The sequence below is a fragment of the Schistocerca gregaria genome, chromosome 1 (genome assembly GCF_023897955.1).
Source record: "Schistocerca gregaria isolate iqSchGreg1 chromosome 1, iqSchGreg1.2, whole genome shotgun sequence".
NCBI classification, from domain to species: domain Eukaryota; kingdom Metazoa; phylum Arthropoda; class Insecta; order Orthoptera; family Acrididae; genus Schistocerca; species Schistocerca gregaria.
Window position 1 is genome coordinate 523,953,275 of NC_064920.1, and position 16,403 is coordinate 523,969,677.

Genomic DNA, 16,403 nt, shown 5'->3' on the forward strand with positions numbered 1-16,403 from the left:
TGTGTTACTTTTAATTACCGTTTACCCATGTTTTACTCAACGACAGAACACAGCACGAACTAAATTAGTGTTTTGATCGATACTCTGTCAACATACAACATTTGGTACCGGTCTGAGTGTCTGACGTCTTGAGGTTTGGGTGTCAGTCACGGCTCTATCGTCATCGTTATTGCAACTGTATAAGCTGGACTCTATTTCTTGTTTGGTCAGCTGTTATGAATCTTCATGCGTTTCGAGAAATACAAATTAATAAATCTTCTATTTGCTGTGTTAACTCGTTCGCTAATCATTTCTGCTCCCGTCCAGCTTTTCTACGACGACCGCTGTCGCACCGTCCTGTAGACCATCTCTCATTTCATTTGTGTAGAAAGTTCTACACAACAGTTCGCAAGTCTAAATTAGTAGTTCCTACCTACCACCTTTGTAAGTATAGATTCTCTTAGGGAATCAGAGTCGTCAACGAGACACTTCTTTACTGTTTCGACATTTAAGTTTGCTTTCTGTCAGATATGTTATATTATTGTGTATATCATAAAAAAATTTGGTGACAGTATTGCGCAAACGATTTTTGGCTAAAATCAACCTCAGTAAGAAATAATATGAGCCATATTTTTCTTCTTACATTGTAATTGAATACGTCTTTGATCTTTTTGAATGGTAGTGGGTCACTCAGGATAAACTTAATGAGGAAGTACATATACGAGTACACTGAAGCAGTAGTTAAACTTCTAAAATTCATGTCTAAAAGATGATCATTGGTAGTCACCACATATTGTCCTTATGCATGTTTCTGAGTGAAGATAACTTTCTTTCTTAAACCTTACTAAATGAAAGAGTTGTTGCAAACCACTGAAGAGCGTAGTGAACAGGATCGAACAAGCACAGAGTCTGCAACCACATCCGTATCTGTAACAGCACCGGAAAAACAAGCAACTAACGAAGATATTACGCATTTGCGATTCCAATCACAGGCGGAAAGTAACATACGTGAAATCAGACAGTCTGCGCAGCAACAAACACGTTTCGAAATTTTTGATGAACAAACGTCATCACAAACACATGCGGAACCACAAATGTATGTTTCAAGACAGTTGAGATCGTGCAACCAAGCACCAAGGTTAGCCAGACGAGATACCCAACCAATAAGTGACAATGGAAAGCCAGGTCGCGAAGAGTACAGTGCAATGCATTCAGCTAGACGTTCACAAACATGGAAGAAAATTATTGCGTACCACTCCAACGATACTACGCAAGGGTAGGCTAAAGTTACAGTGGACAATATCCAATGGATCTACCACAACCGGAAAGAACGACGGGAGAAATGATCAGAAACAAAAGTGGCGAAGAATCGCGAATTTCATATGGAACTATGACGAAGTACGGCAACGATCATTTCCCCACAATCAGAAAATTTCAACACTTTCGAGAAGGAAACTCATTACATCCACGAACTTTTATAGATCAATTCCGAGTAGGATTACCAGAACACTGGACGCTAGCACACAAATTAGACTTTATATGTGCACACCTGTCAGGAACAGTCGCAGAAACCATGCAGAATGTTGCAGCGACATGCCGATCGTACGAAGATTTCAGAGAGAAGTTTCTCTCGCGATATTGGTCCAGCGAAGCACAGAACAGAGTGAGGTACGAATTATTACAGAACCCATATTTTGAAAATTCAGGAGAGAAGAGTCCCGTGAAATTTTTCGAAGTAATGGCGAACAAAAATCAATGCTTAGATGTACCATACAGTGACGGAGAGTTGATTAAATTATGCGCGATGAAGCTACCATTGAAATACCAGGAATGATTAGTAGGTCTCGGAGGCAATGACGTCGAAGCATTTAAAGGTATTCTAAGGGAACTAGAGTTCATATTTTCGGAAGATAACGCAAGAAAAAGACGAAGCTCACGTGAAAACGAAAGCAAAAAGCAGTGGAATCCACAAGACACAATACGAAGAAACAATAATTACGAACCACGTGATAACTTTGCACTAAGAAACGACAATAGATTTCAACAAAGAACCAGTTATGGATTTAGAAGAGACTATGGCAATAATTATAATTCATCCAGGAACGGCAACAACTATTACAGAGGGAATAACGACAACCGGAACGAGTACTGGAGAACCAATAGACCGATAAATTATCAACAAAGAAACCACTATCAACAAGCTGAACAAGAAAAGCGAATACAGATAGAAGACGTGGAGGTAAGACCACAGAACCCCAATAAACGTTCGAATTGACAGCTAAGTGCCCATGCCAAAGAGAATGACGCACCGACTCAGAACAATTGCAGCACCTTGAACAGAGAAGTAAAATCTTATCACGAGAATAGAAGAAGGAAGAAACAAATCCGCAGGGACCAGATGAAAACGAAGACAAGAAAATAACAATATCGTGTTGGGACGAAATTAATTGGGAGAATACTGACGAGAAAGATGAGTTACCAGAGGCATGCACAACGAATGTAGGAGGAAAGGACGAAGTAATGAGTATTGCAGAGCTATTTGAGATGGAAACCAGGGAAAGTGAATTCAATGAGGATAATGGGCAGTCGACAAAAGTTGAAAATATGTTACAAGTGGGCACACAACCCAAAGTATATAATGAAGGAAGTTATGAAGCGATAATTAGAGCATTTAGATGGGATTATGTGGAAGTAGCGACGAAGAAGGAGAAGACGAGGAAAAAGTAGAGGATGTAGAAGAAAGCGTAAATGAAGGAAGAAATAGAGAAGAGGAAATAAAAGAGAGAGAAGTAGCAGTCGAAGCATGTCCTACAGAAAGTTCGAATACACAAGGGAAATTCTGGAAAAGACTCATGTATGATTCAGTGGAGGATTCGTTGATGCAAGAAGAAGAAGAACAGAACCAACCCTTTCAAATTCAACCAATTGTGTAGGCCATGGTAAAGCATATCCTAGTAAAAATTGTAATTGATAGCGGAAGTGAACTGACTGCGATCTCAGAAAATTTATTCATGCAGTGTAATGCCAATGAGGAATTGCCAAATCTGAAAACTCTTAAGATTAAAGTAAGGGGTCCTATTAGAAACAATGCTGCGGAAGTTACGAGACAAACAAGGTTAACTCTTTCGTGCCAAGGTCAAAAGATCGAAGCCAACTTCGTGATTACACCTAAACTAACTGTAGATTTGATTATAGGTGCAGATTTTTTAAATGAGAGACGAGCGATAATAGATATGGGGAAAGGTAGCGTAACATTCGGGCATGTCACACTTCTCATTGAGCAAAAGCTAAAATTAGAAGAAATACCAGTTATAAACAAACAATTAAGAATGATGTGAGATAAAGAGGATGAAGAATTAGAATGTTATGCACAAAAGAAGGAATCGCCTCAATTCATGTTAGAAGTCCATAAAGAAATCGACAAAAAATTACAAGAAGTTCAAGGTATTTTGGAACTCAGTAAAAGAGAATTAGACGGTATTTTACGAGAGAAAGCAGAGGTATTTTTACCTAAGACTGGCAGTATTAAACACTTTCAGTATAAGTTTGAAGATTAATTTTATTACTGGTAAATAATCAGCACAATATTTCAAGATTATGTTGCAGATAAGATCGTCAACAGAAAGAAGAATGAAGAGAGAGGAAGGTGGGAAAAAGAAAGTAGTTTCAATAATAACACCAATAGTACCATAGATTAAGGTGAAGGGATAAAGCGTAGATAGTCTAACTGCATGAAATACTAAAATGCTATACACCACGACACTACACAAAAATAAAAAACAAATTTGAGGATTCTTGAGTTGACGTTAAGACTTCAAATATCTTAGAATTGTAACATGGAAAGGGCGCCGAAATTTGCAAAGCTTTTTAAGAAGGCGCAAAACAAGTAGATACTAGACATAAGTTAGATGATTATAAGTAAAACTTTTTGTAAGAACCATTGTAAAAACTCCAGCAAAAAAGAGATGCAACGACCCACAAGTTGCAACGCGAGAAGTATCAAGAAAGAAAAGGACATAATTAGCAAGATACGGGGACAGCGAGACCAACAGAAGGCCCTTGTAGCGAAAGTGGGCAATAAATTTGCCTTCTAGATGCAACCCTGCTGGGATGGAACACCGAGCTGCACAGTGACAGACCCCTGCAGAGACATGACGGAATGCCAAACGTCAAAAGGGACCTGTGCAGAGACACCGGATTTTCACCGCTCGTAAACCACCAAGCGCCCCTGACTCAGCAGTGCGAGCAAAAAAAAAAAAAAAAAAAAAACGGCCCGACGAGAAGACCGCTTGGGCAAGCCACCACTGGCAAAAACTATGTGTAAAAGTCACACTACTGCTATCAAACAGCACGCTGTTGCACTAAACTGAAGTAAAAATGACACGCCCAAACAATTTATCAAACTGTTACTAGGAGGAGAACTTCAAAGCGACTAGTTATCAATAAATATTTCCGTATCCTGCCCAGAGAAGAACCAAGAAGCAAGTAAGAAGCAGAGAAAAAGCAGGAAGAACAGAAGTTGGAGATTCGCAAGATTGAGACCAAGAATGAAGATGGGTGAAGAATAGACGACATACATTCCCAAATCCCTATCCTATTGTAAACTAGTCGTCTGCGAAGTATTACAACGAAAAATGACCGCTTTCAGCGACACATAACGATGACTTTCACGCATACAAAGCCAGTAAACCACGGGATTCTGCACTTACAGCTCCATTCGATTTTGGGACCTCCTCAACAGCAACACACACTTGCAAAGCGAACAAGGAACGACGAACGAAGCTGTACATCAGATACTTGCCCACATCCATCTCGCTCAAGTCCATCACCTTCGTGCAAAAACATTCGCCAACCTCTTGCTTAAACATTCATAGGATTGTGTGAATGTGTGAAATCAAATTTTGTGATGTAGAAATTGTGCAAAAGAAACATGTGAAAGAAACTAAATAAGTTAAGCACATCAAACAGCTAATAAACTGCAAAATAACAGTCATTGATTATGGACTTAAGTAAAAAATAGACTATCGATAAAAATAAGTCATTAGTTCTGAAATGGACAGTATATAAAGAACACAGAAAAGGCATAGTAAACGCTAAAACTTTATACCACTTATTTTCTCCTCATAAAAATAAAAGAATAACTATATTTTACTTATTTTCTCCTCACAAATAATAAAAAATTATCTTGTCGGTTTTTTCCCATTTTTTTAACATTTGTACTATTTGTTAGGATAATATCTCAATACTTGTGTATGTATATTTCTTTGTCAAAGCAATTCTTGGAAATAATTCTTATTTCTTAGTGTAACAATGTTGAAATGAGTGTCTAGAAACAAAAACATTTTTACTGGCACATTATATTTAGAGAATGTGTTAGGAATAGATTTTACTTAATTAGTACATTTATAAAAACAATATTTCTAACAAAATCGATGTGAAAGACTCCTCTCTTTCGATAACAAACTTCTTAAAAAACAAACTTCACACTTAAATAAAGAAAGAAAATAGTTAAAAATTAATAATAGCATAAAAATATTCTTCTCTTGTCATTTTTAATTATAATGTGGAAGAATATAAAAATATAAATTAGTAATACAAATTAGCATAGAACAGAATAACGTGGCTGAACAGTATGCTACAAAATTTTGATAAATTAGAAAATTTTTGACTGACTTAGACCACGATTCAATCATTGCCTAAATTCAGTGCAAAAATTAAGTTCGAAGGGTCGTGATATGTAAGGTGTCAGGCAAATCCAACACCTTCCATGAAAACCCTGACATGATAAGCAAATCCAGTAGTATATCACATAGCTCCGAAGAAATCGTGACATTAAATTAACCAAAGTAATACAAGTAACGAGTGAGCAAATGGAATACCACAGACTAACAGAAGACTGCCTAAATGCATGTCGTACCTTCCCACCGTGAGACCGACGCAGTTCAGAGGGGAGAAACGAGAACAGAAGCCGAGAGCAGAACCGTGTTAAGCTAGAAGGCCCTACGATAAGGGACGGACTGGACACCCACGTCGCCAGCTAACCACTAGGGCCACTACCACCCATGAATTTTAGCGTGAGACTTTTTCGCGTGTCTGTTACATTAGGACCACCCGCCAGCCCATGTTAAAAGATAGAGCCCTCCAGAAGAACAGTATAGATCTTACGATAACGCTAAAAGGACCACACCAGCTGCAGGTTTTAGCGTGAGACTCTTTTGCGTCTCTGTTACGCTGCAAACTTTAAAAACAATGCCCCACCACAAAAAGTATGACGTTTGTCATTGGATAGACAGAATTATTGTAGGCCGAGTTTAAGGTTAACATTGAGACCCTGATTGGTCAGATGAAAACACAGGCAGATACTTTTTTTTAAACCAACTTCGGTAAATTGTAGTAAGGAGAAGTTAGGAGAGAGTTGCTTCCGTGATGGCGAGGTGAGCAGAGCTGTGTTGCCCGCCGCTGCCCTGACGCTCCCTAATCATCGACAAGGTAATGAACGCACGCGATGCCGCATTTTCGAGCGCATAAGGCTTCACTCAGAACTGCAGAAGTCTCATCTGTTACACTCCCTTTTTGCGTAATACTAGTGTCGATCGTAAATTAAAGCTCATGGTGTTCACATTTGCCACTTGATGTAAAAATCTGAAACGCGGTAATTTCTCTGTTATATAGTTATTGAGAAGCCACATCAGCCACTGTAATTTACGACAAGTTAGATAAGTAATTAAAGATAATTGAGGGTCACTGTAGACCATTTTTATAGTTTTCTCTTTGTGAAACTTAATTTAAATCTAGATTATTGATGTGATACAGCATAGGTCATCCTTCGATCCATTGTAGAACTTGGGAACCCATTCAGGGAATATTCGTTCACATTTTTGTTGAACGCAGTTGGTTTTTACCGTCCTGTATTAAAACATTTCCTTTTATCAATAGTGCAATTTATAAACGGATGTTTTGTGAGTAGAATAAAATTTCCAATGGTAAACTTAACTGCTTTATCGACGTTATTTTACCAGCTAACTAAAAATAGGAAAGCCTTGAACCCCTTCCACTAAATATAGTTAGTATTAAGATTCTTTTACAGGGAGTGCAGTGGAGCTGACGCTGAGAATATTTTGTATTTGGTTATATCATCGCTAGTCTCACTGAACTCTTCTGAATTCTACATGTCATGTGTGGTCTGGCGTCTCCTTACCAGCAGCAGGTCCCAGGTTCAAACTAGTTAATTCCCTAAAAAACACGCCCAGAGCGTCGTTGCGCGAAAGTGGTAGGGAGACACGATATAGAACAGACACCACCATGAATGTTTAGAACTATGAAAAACATGTTAACGTTCTAATATATACCTCCCCAAATATTTCAATGTTTCTGTGAATATGTGGCTAAATTTTTTGCTTTAGGAATTAAAGAATGTGTTTTTTTCTGTTTTAAATTATAATCACTATGGATTCTTACTACTGAATTTTCCGTCCTAGTTATTATTCCCACAGTATGTGTCACATTGGAAGTTCGTGTAGTGACGCTAGACGTTCAGAACTGGACAGGATGATCCTTTTAAATGTAGAGTGAGAGCATTTGAGGAAGACCTCTCAGTAACACTTTCACACGCACCATTTACCATTTCATGTGTTGTATCTTTGTGAGTAGATTTTCTTTCATGGCAGTATAAGATTTCTTACCTTTGCGTATACAACTGTGTATTGCTTCATGAAGAACATATTGTCATATTTGATATAATTTATTATTCCGTTTGTGTATGAGTGAATCACTGTAAACTTGGTAACACTGTTATGTTTGTCGTATTGATAGCTGTTACAGAGAGACGGAAACCTTTCAAAAGCTTCGAAAGCGCTTGTGACGATACCTCCTCTCCTATGCGAGACTGGAATGTTTTGCATATTTGGCCATGCCTTAACCGATCAGGTAGGTGGTTTATATTAATTATGAACAGTGGAGAAGTAGTATTCTGTCACCATCGTTAGCTTCAGATCGATCTAGTTTCACGTCACTTTACTTGTGAAAACAGTCCTTATTATTCATAAGAAATAATGTAGTTTTGGAATTCATATACTATCACGTCTGCGCTAGGGGATGTGAAACGAAAGTACTAATAAGCAGTTCTTGCTAGTTTCTGCTTCTACACGTTTTCATTTTTCATGTTGATTGCTATGACTAACTACACATCACCATTTAAACATTATACCACTGAAAAGGTAATGCCTGGAACAATTCCAAACCCAGACTCAGGATTGTGAGGCCAACTCAAAATCTACTTTAATGAGAAGTAGTGGCTATAAGGACTGTAAGGCTCACAAAGGCTGAGAGAACAGTTTGATAACTACATACCCCTCCGCACGGTATCCAAATGACATGATTGGGCAGCTCTAAGGCTTTCTATGACAAAGATAATTATGTACGAGCCTTACAATAATAGTGGAAATATATTCTAGTTGTCTTTTCTCTCTTATTCTGATTATCTGATTCATTATCCTTGACTGCGATTTGGGCGTACCACGTAGACAGTGAGGATATCAAGCTGTTCTTCTCTATTCCTACCTAACCATTTTTTAAATTTATTTTATAACCTTCTTATTTGGAACAATTTAATATTTCTCGTGTATCGTACAGTCATAAATTTTCTTTAATTCGGTAAAATTAAAAAAAAAATCATTTTGATTCTCCTTACAGTATATGAGATATATCAGAGTTTTCCCCTGAATTCCTACACTATATTTATCAAACGACCATAATTGCCTCAAAACGGGTAATAACGGCATGTCTCTCGAAACTGCCACTACGCTAGTCATTGGCGCGTGTCCAGAATTTATCGGACGTGCGTCTGCCGAAGTGTTGCTATCTTCGCTGACATAGCTCCAATGCTGCTTGTTTTCAACTTCCTTCAAAGATCGATATCTTCATCGTGCACTCTTCGTTTGGTTTTTCGCTTTGGACAGTAATTTAAAGCCACACTCCGAACAAAAGGGTTTTTGCTTTCCCAAAGAATTCTCAACAAATTTTTACCCAAATATTATTATTTAATTTGGTTTACATTGTTGAGTTTATATTGTTAGATTTCACATAAAAATAACTCTTTCAACATACGAAGTGTCTGACCGGTTCTGGTTGTGAGTGCTTAAGGAGACCAAACAGCGAAGCTGCTTCACTCTCCCGGTCCCCCTGCCCTGCTCTCCGCCCCCCACCCCCTCACCCAGGGCCGAAGTAGTGTACCCATTCTGTTTGTGTGTGAAGTAAATTCTATGTGCAAGCGTGAGAAAGTGGTCTAAGTATCTGGGTAGTGTGTGTCTGAGGCGGAACAGAGGTGCCAGCCCGTATTAATGCATACCGACCCATCCTCATTGAACAACTGGATGAATTCAATCCGTGACCGGCGAACCTCGCCGTCCCGGAAGCGATTGCGTTAACACGCGGGGTATGTTTCCCGAGTGTTAGATCGATAAAATGAATAAATAAATAAAATCTGTATTCAGCACTCCGAGCTTCAAATACTTTCCACTTAGCACCAAACTACTGTATCTCTGCATCACTACTTCTGCTTACATCCGTAATCTATTTTAATATAAGGCTAAACATCGATTTCTGGTTGTTTTATCTAGTAGATTTGTACATTAGAAGGTGAGATTACAGTCAATGGGAAACATTGTGTTGCTACTGCTGAACCGTATCGAGTCGGCTTCGAATACCAGTACAGGACACAGTTTCAATCTGCTGACCACCTTATTTTCTGTATACACTATCACAAATTGCCAAAAAGGCGTCGTAACGTTAAGTAAAAGACGCAGTCATGACTATTCTCCCTTTGATATATACAATAAGCCAGCCATTCATCTGTAAAATACAAGACGCAGTCGAGTGAATGTAAAGTTAACGGGCTGGGTAAACATTATGGAGATGCAGTCCTGTTGTTTTTGTTGTTGTGGACTTCAGTCCAGAGACTGGTTTGATGCAGCTCTTCATGCTACTCTATCCTGTGCAAGTTTCTTCATCTCCCAGTACCTACTCCAACATACATCCTTCTTAATCTGTTTAGTGTACTCATCCCTTGGTCTCCCTCTACGATTTTTACCCTCCACGCTGCCCTCTAATACTAAATTGGTGATCCCTTGATGCCTCAGAATATGCCCTACCAACCGATCCCTTCTTCTAGTCAAGAGGTGCCACAAATTTCTCTTCTCTCCAATTCTATTCAATGCCTCTTCATTAGTTATGTGATCTACCCATCTAATCTTCAGCATTCTTCTGTAGCACCAGATTTCGAAAGCTTCTATTCTCTTCTTCTCTAAACTATTTATCGTCCACGTTTCACTTCCATACATGGCTACACTCGATACAAATACTTTCAGAAACGGCTTTCTGACATTTAAATCTATACTCGATTTAACAAATTTTTCTTCTTCAGAAACGTTTTTCTTGCCATTTGCCAGTGTACATTTTATATCCTCTCTACTTCGACCATAATCAGTTATTTTGCTTCCCAAATAGCAAAACTCCTTTACTACTTTAAGTGTCTCATTTCCTAATCTAATTCCCTCAGCATCACCCGACTTAATTCGACTACATTCCGTTATTCTTGTTTTGCTTTTGCTGATGTCCATCTTATATCCTCCTTTCAAGACACTGCCCGTTCCGTTCAGTCCTAATATACGGTAATCTTGTATTAGCGTCGTATGTCCAGGATAAGTCCAGACTCAGGAGTTGTCAACCTTCGCAGTAGTGCCGCCGCCATCGGGACACATGGAGCAGTCCCATGGTCTACTGCTGGGCATAAAGCTGGGAACGCAACCTTAATAAAGGAGTTCTCAGGGAATCGACAATTTCGGGTTAGTGAGATATTCGATTATTGACGAAATCATTCTTTACACATTGTGCAGTTCTCTCTTTGACAGTTTTTGGTAGTTACTATGATGTTGACTGGATTGTGAAAAGACGAAATAATGTACAAATGTATATGCATGCCGCATCTCTTTGGTGCTCAGTGATGATAATTTATAGGGGGGTATCATAGGACTTCAGACTTTCTGTAACAAAATCGAGTTGAAACAAGATTCTATAGGTAGCGATATGAAATAAATGAGAGCAAGGATGCGTTACTACGGAATGAGAATTGACAGAACAACAGTGATTGCTTGAGAATCGTGACGAAGAAGATAATGATCAATAGATCTTGAGAGAAGTGCGATGTGTGACATAACAGACAGTGGTAAGGATCGATGTTCGAAGGAGCTTTGCAAATTCATCATATAAGGCAGTGCATTTATCTGCTAATATTTGCTTGGCTGTGGAATTCCGGCTCATAACTGTTTGCCATCAACAGAATGGAACCGAGTTCAGGTATTGCATAATAATTGGCCCTTGTCCCAAAAGGCGCTCAATAATGCTTGTTTGGAGATTGCAGTTACCACGATATAATTATGCAGTGAGTGCTAATAGTTGAGGTTGAAGCGGCATTCCTCCGACAATATGATCTTCTGCCCATCGATTCATTCAGTCGTTCATCTGTATAGTGCAGCTTCGGAAATGTTAGTGTATTTCTGTTCCGCAGTATGTACGAACGAGGTGACTCCGTATGGCATCAAGTCTTTAGACATACTAACACGAAAAAAAAAAAAAAAAGAAATGTTCGTCTCGTCGTTGGAAAAATTGCGGGTGACTTTCGTAAAGTGAAGAAAATGAACCCTAGGTAATGTGGATGAGAATTCTCTAAATACGATCGCACTCATTTGTGATATTAGAAACTAATTTCTCCCAGTACTTGTTTAATACGAGCGAAAAGATGAAAATGAAATGTGACTCTGTGAAGCTGATTAGTGTAGAGAACCTTTAATTTCACGAGGAAGTTATTATGTCTCGCTGGGAAGCTCTTGCACTCCGTAACACTCAAACGTCCGTGCTTCAGAGCGAGAAGCTGATGCAGTCGGCTTTCAGCTGCGGCTGGACAGAGAGCGACGCCCGCCTCAGACGCAGCCTGCTGCTCTTCATGACGGCGTCGGTGCGACCGGTCGAGATCACGGTGGGCAAGACCACCAAGCTGTCTAAGCAGACGCTGCTCCAGGTCAGTATCGATCCATCTCCCATACTAGAATGAAGGTGGTCCCATTCTGATTAACAGTCATTGTATTTGTCTGTCGAAACTTAGTAAACAGCTTTCCTGAAGGTGTAGAGTTGCCATCGGTCTATCGAAGAACGGGACACTGGCTCAGTTAGTGAAAAATGTGCTGCCCGTCTCTAATTATTAAGCTTCCTTCCGTCTTACAAATAGTCTACATGGCATCATCTGCCTAGTGACGCTTAATGAACCAGTAGTATCAACATATAGCTATTGAAATACCTCAAAGGACCACTGAAACTTTTTCTGTTCTGTTGAAGTTATATGAATAATTGGAGGCGCCCAGCAGAGGCAGTGTCACGGGGTGCTGGAAAGCGCATCCTCATCATCGCCATATGAGAGGCATATGACTCTGCTCTGAAGTCATTGAACATCCTCCATTTCGTTTTCGCTTCATTTCATGTAGTGTAAATTGTCGCTATGGAAGCTTTCGACAATGTAAAATGGTGTAAGGTGTTCGAGATTGTGAGACAAATAGGGGTAAGCTATAGGGAGGGGGTAAAATACAATATGAAGAAAATTTAGGATGTATTAGTTGACGATCAGTTTGACTTTAGGAAAGATAAAGGCACCAGAGAGGCAAATGATAATGGAAACAAGACTAAAGGAAAATCAAAACACATTCATAGGGTCTGTGGACCTGGAAAAAGCGTTGTGCGATGTAAAGTGGTGTGAGATGTTCGAAACTCTGATCAAAAGTTGTAGGGAGAAACGGGTAATATATAATATGTACAAGATCGTAGAGAAACTAATAAGAGTGGATCACAAAGAACGGAGTGGTCGGATTCAAAGGTGTAAGACAGCGAAGACGTATTTCGCCCCTGCTGATCAACCTGAACATCGAAAAAGCAATGATGGAAATAAAATGAAGATCCAAAAATGGAATTAAAATTCAAGATTGAAGGATAACAATTAAATGATTCGCTGATGACATTGCTATCCTGAGTGAGAGTTAAGAAGAATTAAATGATCTGCTGAATGGAATGAATAGTCTAACAAGTACAGAATATGGACTGAGAGTAAATCGAAGAAAGAGGAAGGTAATGAGATGTAGCATAAATGAGAACAGCGAGAACCTTAACATCCGGAATGATTTCACAAAGTATATGAAGTTCAGGAATTTTACTACCTAGGCAGCAAAATAACCAATGTCGGACGGACCAAGGAGGACAACAAAAACAGATAAACACCGGCAAAAAGGGCATTCCTAACAGAGAGAAGTCTGCTAGTATCAAAGAGAGGCCTCATTTTAAGGAAGTAGTTTCTGATAATGTACGTTTGGAGCACAGCATTCTATGTTAGCTGAACACGGACTGTGGGAAAACCGGAAAGAAAGAGAATCGAAGGATTTGAGATGTGGTGCTACAGACGAATATGGAAAATTAGGGGGACTCATAAGATAAGGAATGAGGAGGTACTGTGCAGAATCTAAGAGGAAATCAATGTGCGTAGAACACTGACAAATAGGCCAGGATGACAGGACCTCAGTTAAGACACGAGGGAATGACCTCCATGGTACTAGAAAGGAGCTATAGAGGGGAAAAGCTGTAGAGGAAGACTGAGTTTGGAATACGTCCAGCAATTAAGAAAGAACGTAGATTACATGAGCTACTCCGAGATGAAGAGATTGGAACAGGTGAGGAATTAGTGGCAGGGCGCATCAAACTCAGATGTCCACTTTTGCTGTCACGAAGTGGACGTTGTCAACCACAGTGCTGTTCTTTTAATTTTTTTTATTGAAATGGAAATAGACTAACTGGTCCTCCAGGCACCAGAAAGGTTTCTTGGGAATTTGAATCTTCCATTTATAGGGGTAGATCACATATTAACGAAAATTTTTTCCACCTATCGTTTTGTTGCTGCGTTCAAAATCATCACAATTACGTGCACATCGTGTAGCTGTAGACTAGATAAATGACAACGTCTATATAAGTGCGTGGTACAGCCAAACACGTGTCCTTCAGTGCGGGTGGACGTAGGGTTTCGTTTCCCCTCATGGGAATACAGGGCGCGCTGCAAAGTAGGGGCCGCCGTCGGAAAAATTTCCGTGAATATTGACTTCAGTAAAAGGACGGTACACTAGCACTGAAACATTTTTATCAAAAGTAGTATAAAAGAATTTTGTGTTTTGCTCAAACAGGTACAATCCTATTCCCATAACTGTTTCATAAACACGGCTGCTGTGGCACCATGTAAAAACCAAACGATGATGAGTTCAGGGGACATATTCTGGCAGTTACATGCGTGTTCGTAGAAACAAAGACAAGCTAGTATGAGGAGTGCTAACTTTGAGGAATTAAACCTAGGATGACATGTTAATGGCATTTGAAGTTTTAGTAAGAAATAGCGTATTATGTATAGGTACTTGATATGTCATTGTTAGTATTTGCTGCATAACTGTTTGAAACTTCTGTTCCTTCTAATTCAGATAATGAGATCAATGTTTAACGATTCTACTTTTGCAGAAATCTGAGGCAGACGTAAGAATATCTATTACAAATTGTATTATTTCCAATAGCTCGTTACCACTTGGCTCTCATAAATGTAGGACAATAGTCTTATACTTAACTTTCCCTTCAACAAGTAAAAGCTAAATTACCGGAATGTAATTTTCTTTCTTCCACAGGTCCTTAACGGAACGTACGGGCTGTTGAACCTGCTTTATCATTTCCATAGCAGTGTATGAAGGATTATCAGCACAATAGGCACTGCCAGAATTCCAGGTCCGCGTTTCTGTAAAATCATACCAACTATAATTTGTTCAAAGATTGTAGATAACTTATATTACATAAATTTAGTAACATGTATAAGCAAGATTCACTTCGTTAAAAATACATCTCAAACTATTAAAGAGAAAAAATAAATTTGCTTCACATAATATTTACACCTTCTTCTGTCCCCTGCCTCGATGGAGCGTAGTGACTCAGTAATGAAGATACGAGGCTGAGGATGACCAAATTGCTTTCGTATCACATCATTTACGTGTGTGCTTGGCGATATCTTCTTAGAAACCTCGATGGTGATCCTTGATAGAATGACGTTAACTGCAGCAGACTTTTAGTACTACTCGATAGAATAAGAGCATATGCTGAAGTGTTTCACCAGTTCCACATTTATGGCGCTATATCATTATCCTAAAAGGTATGAGACGACATACTGTTCACGCTTGAAACAGTCATTGTTAACAAACAATACTTACACTCGGTAATGAAAACAGTAAACTTTCTTAGGAGGTTTCCCAACAAATAGTTTTACCTACGCTAGGTGGATATTCTTCAGACATGTTCTCAGGGAAACTCTGCTGGAAATCGTTTGCCATCGCTCTTATGCGAAAGGAGACGGCGTTTCCTCTGTGATCTTTGTTGTACCAATAAAATTAACAGACAGCTTAGGAAGAAAAAGTATTTAGGCAGTACCTCATACAGCTGTACAAGGAACAAAGACGAAACAGCGACCAGCAAAACAACGTATCTGTTGCTAAGTGTGACCTTCCATAGGACTCCAAACTCCGGAACATAAAGTGACATGCCAACCATTATGATCATTGCGGTAGCTGTGCGAGTGAATGCTGCCTGGTGACCTATTGCGTTCCGATTGCGCAAGAGTAAACGCCAGAGCAGCGGCGATCAGTTTGTTGCTTTCGTTAAGTTCCGTAATCGGTTCCATGATTACGTCTGTTGGGTGCACACCTGTCTTTGCGGTGCCCTCTCTGTTGTTCTGGACTGCCTTCTATATTTGGCAGGGTTACATGAGTAAATGATATCAGTTTAAAAATGAACATTGACAAAGAGGTAAGTTACTTGTTGCCATTAGATCTAACATATCTCCATCATGAGTGGGCTTCTGAACTGTGTGTTGTAGATTGTTTTCAGAGAAGAAACTTAGTAACGATTCTTGATGTTTTCGCTAAAGTATGCAGTGGCATTTGGGAGTTTGTCTGGAAGTCGATAAAATGATCCAGTTACACGTTTAGGACCAAACAGCCTTGCATAGAAGCTTATTTTCCATTTTGGTGCGTTTGCGTTGCTTGTCTACTGTTGCAAATACGCAACCTCCAATTTCCTTTTATCTATCATTTCGATATACACTTACATTTACAAAAAAATTCTCACTACTGTGAGTTTATGAAATCAATCATCTTCCTGTATCTAGTATCATTTGAGATCCATTGCTTTTAGGACTGCTTCAGACTCCAGCAATATCTTGTGATTGTTTCAGCAAATGATCACTAAGATTTTAAACATGTAGTCTGTAGCGCCACTGCATTGGGTATTATTCTAATACTATTGGGAGAAGA

General features: G+C 39.2%; 1 protein-coding gene across 1 annotated transcript in view; it reads left to right on the forward strand.

Annotated features, from left to right (window-relative positions):
• The window catches only part of LOC126356412 (odorant receptor 83a-like), a 52,508-nt gene extending 37,716 nt beyond the window's left edge, over positions 1-14,792 (forward strand). Inside the window, exons 4-6 of the mRNA XM_050007373.1 lie at positions 7,792-7,905; positions 11,897-12,052; positions 14,733-14,792. Coding sequence (XP_049863330.1) covers positions 7,792-7,905; positions 11,897-12,052; positions 14,733-14,792 — 330 coding nt within the window. The remainder of the gene's footprint in view (positions 1-7,791; positions 7,906-11,896; positions 12,053-14,732) is intronic.
• Positions 14,793-16,403: the final 1,611 nt, after the last annotated feature.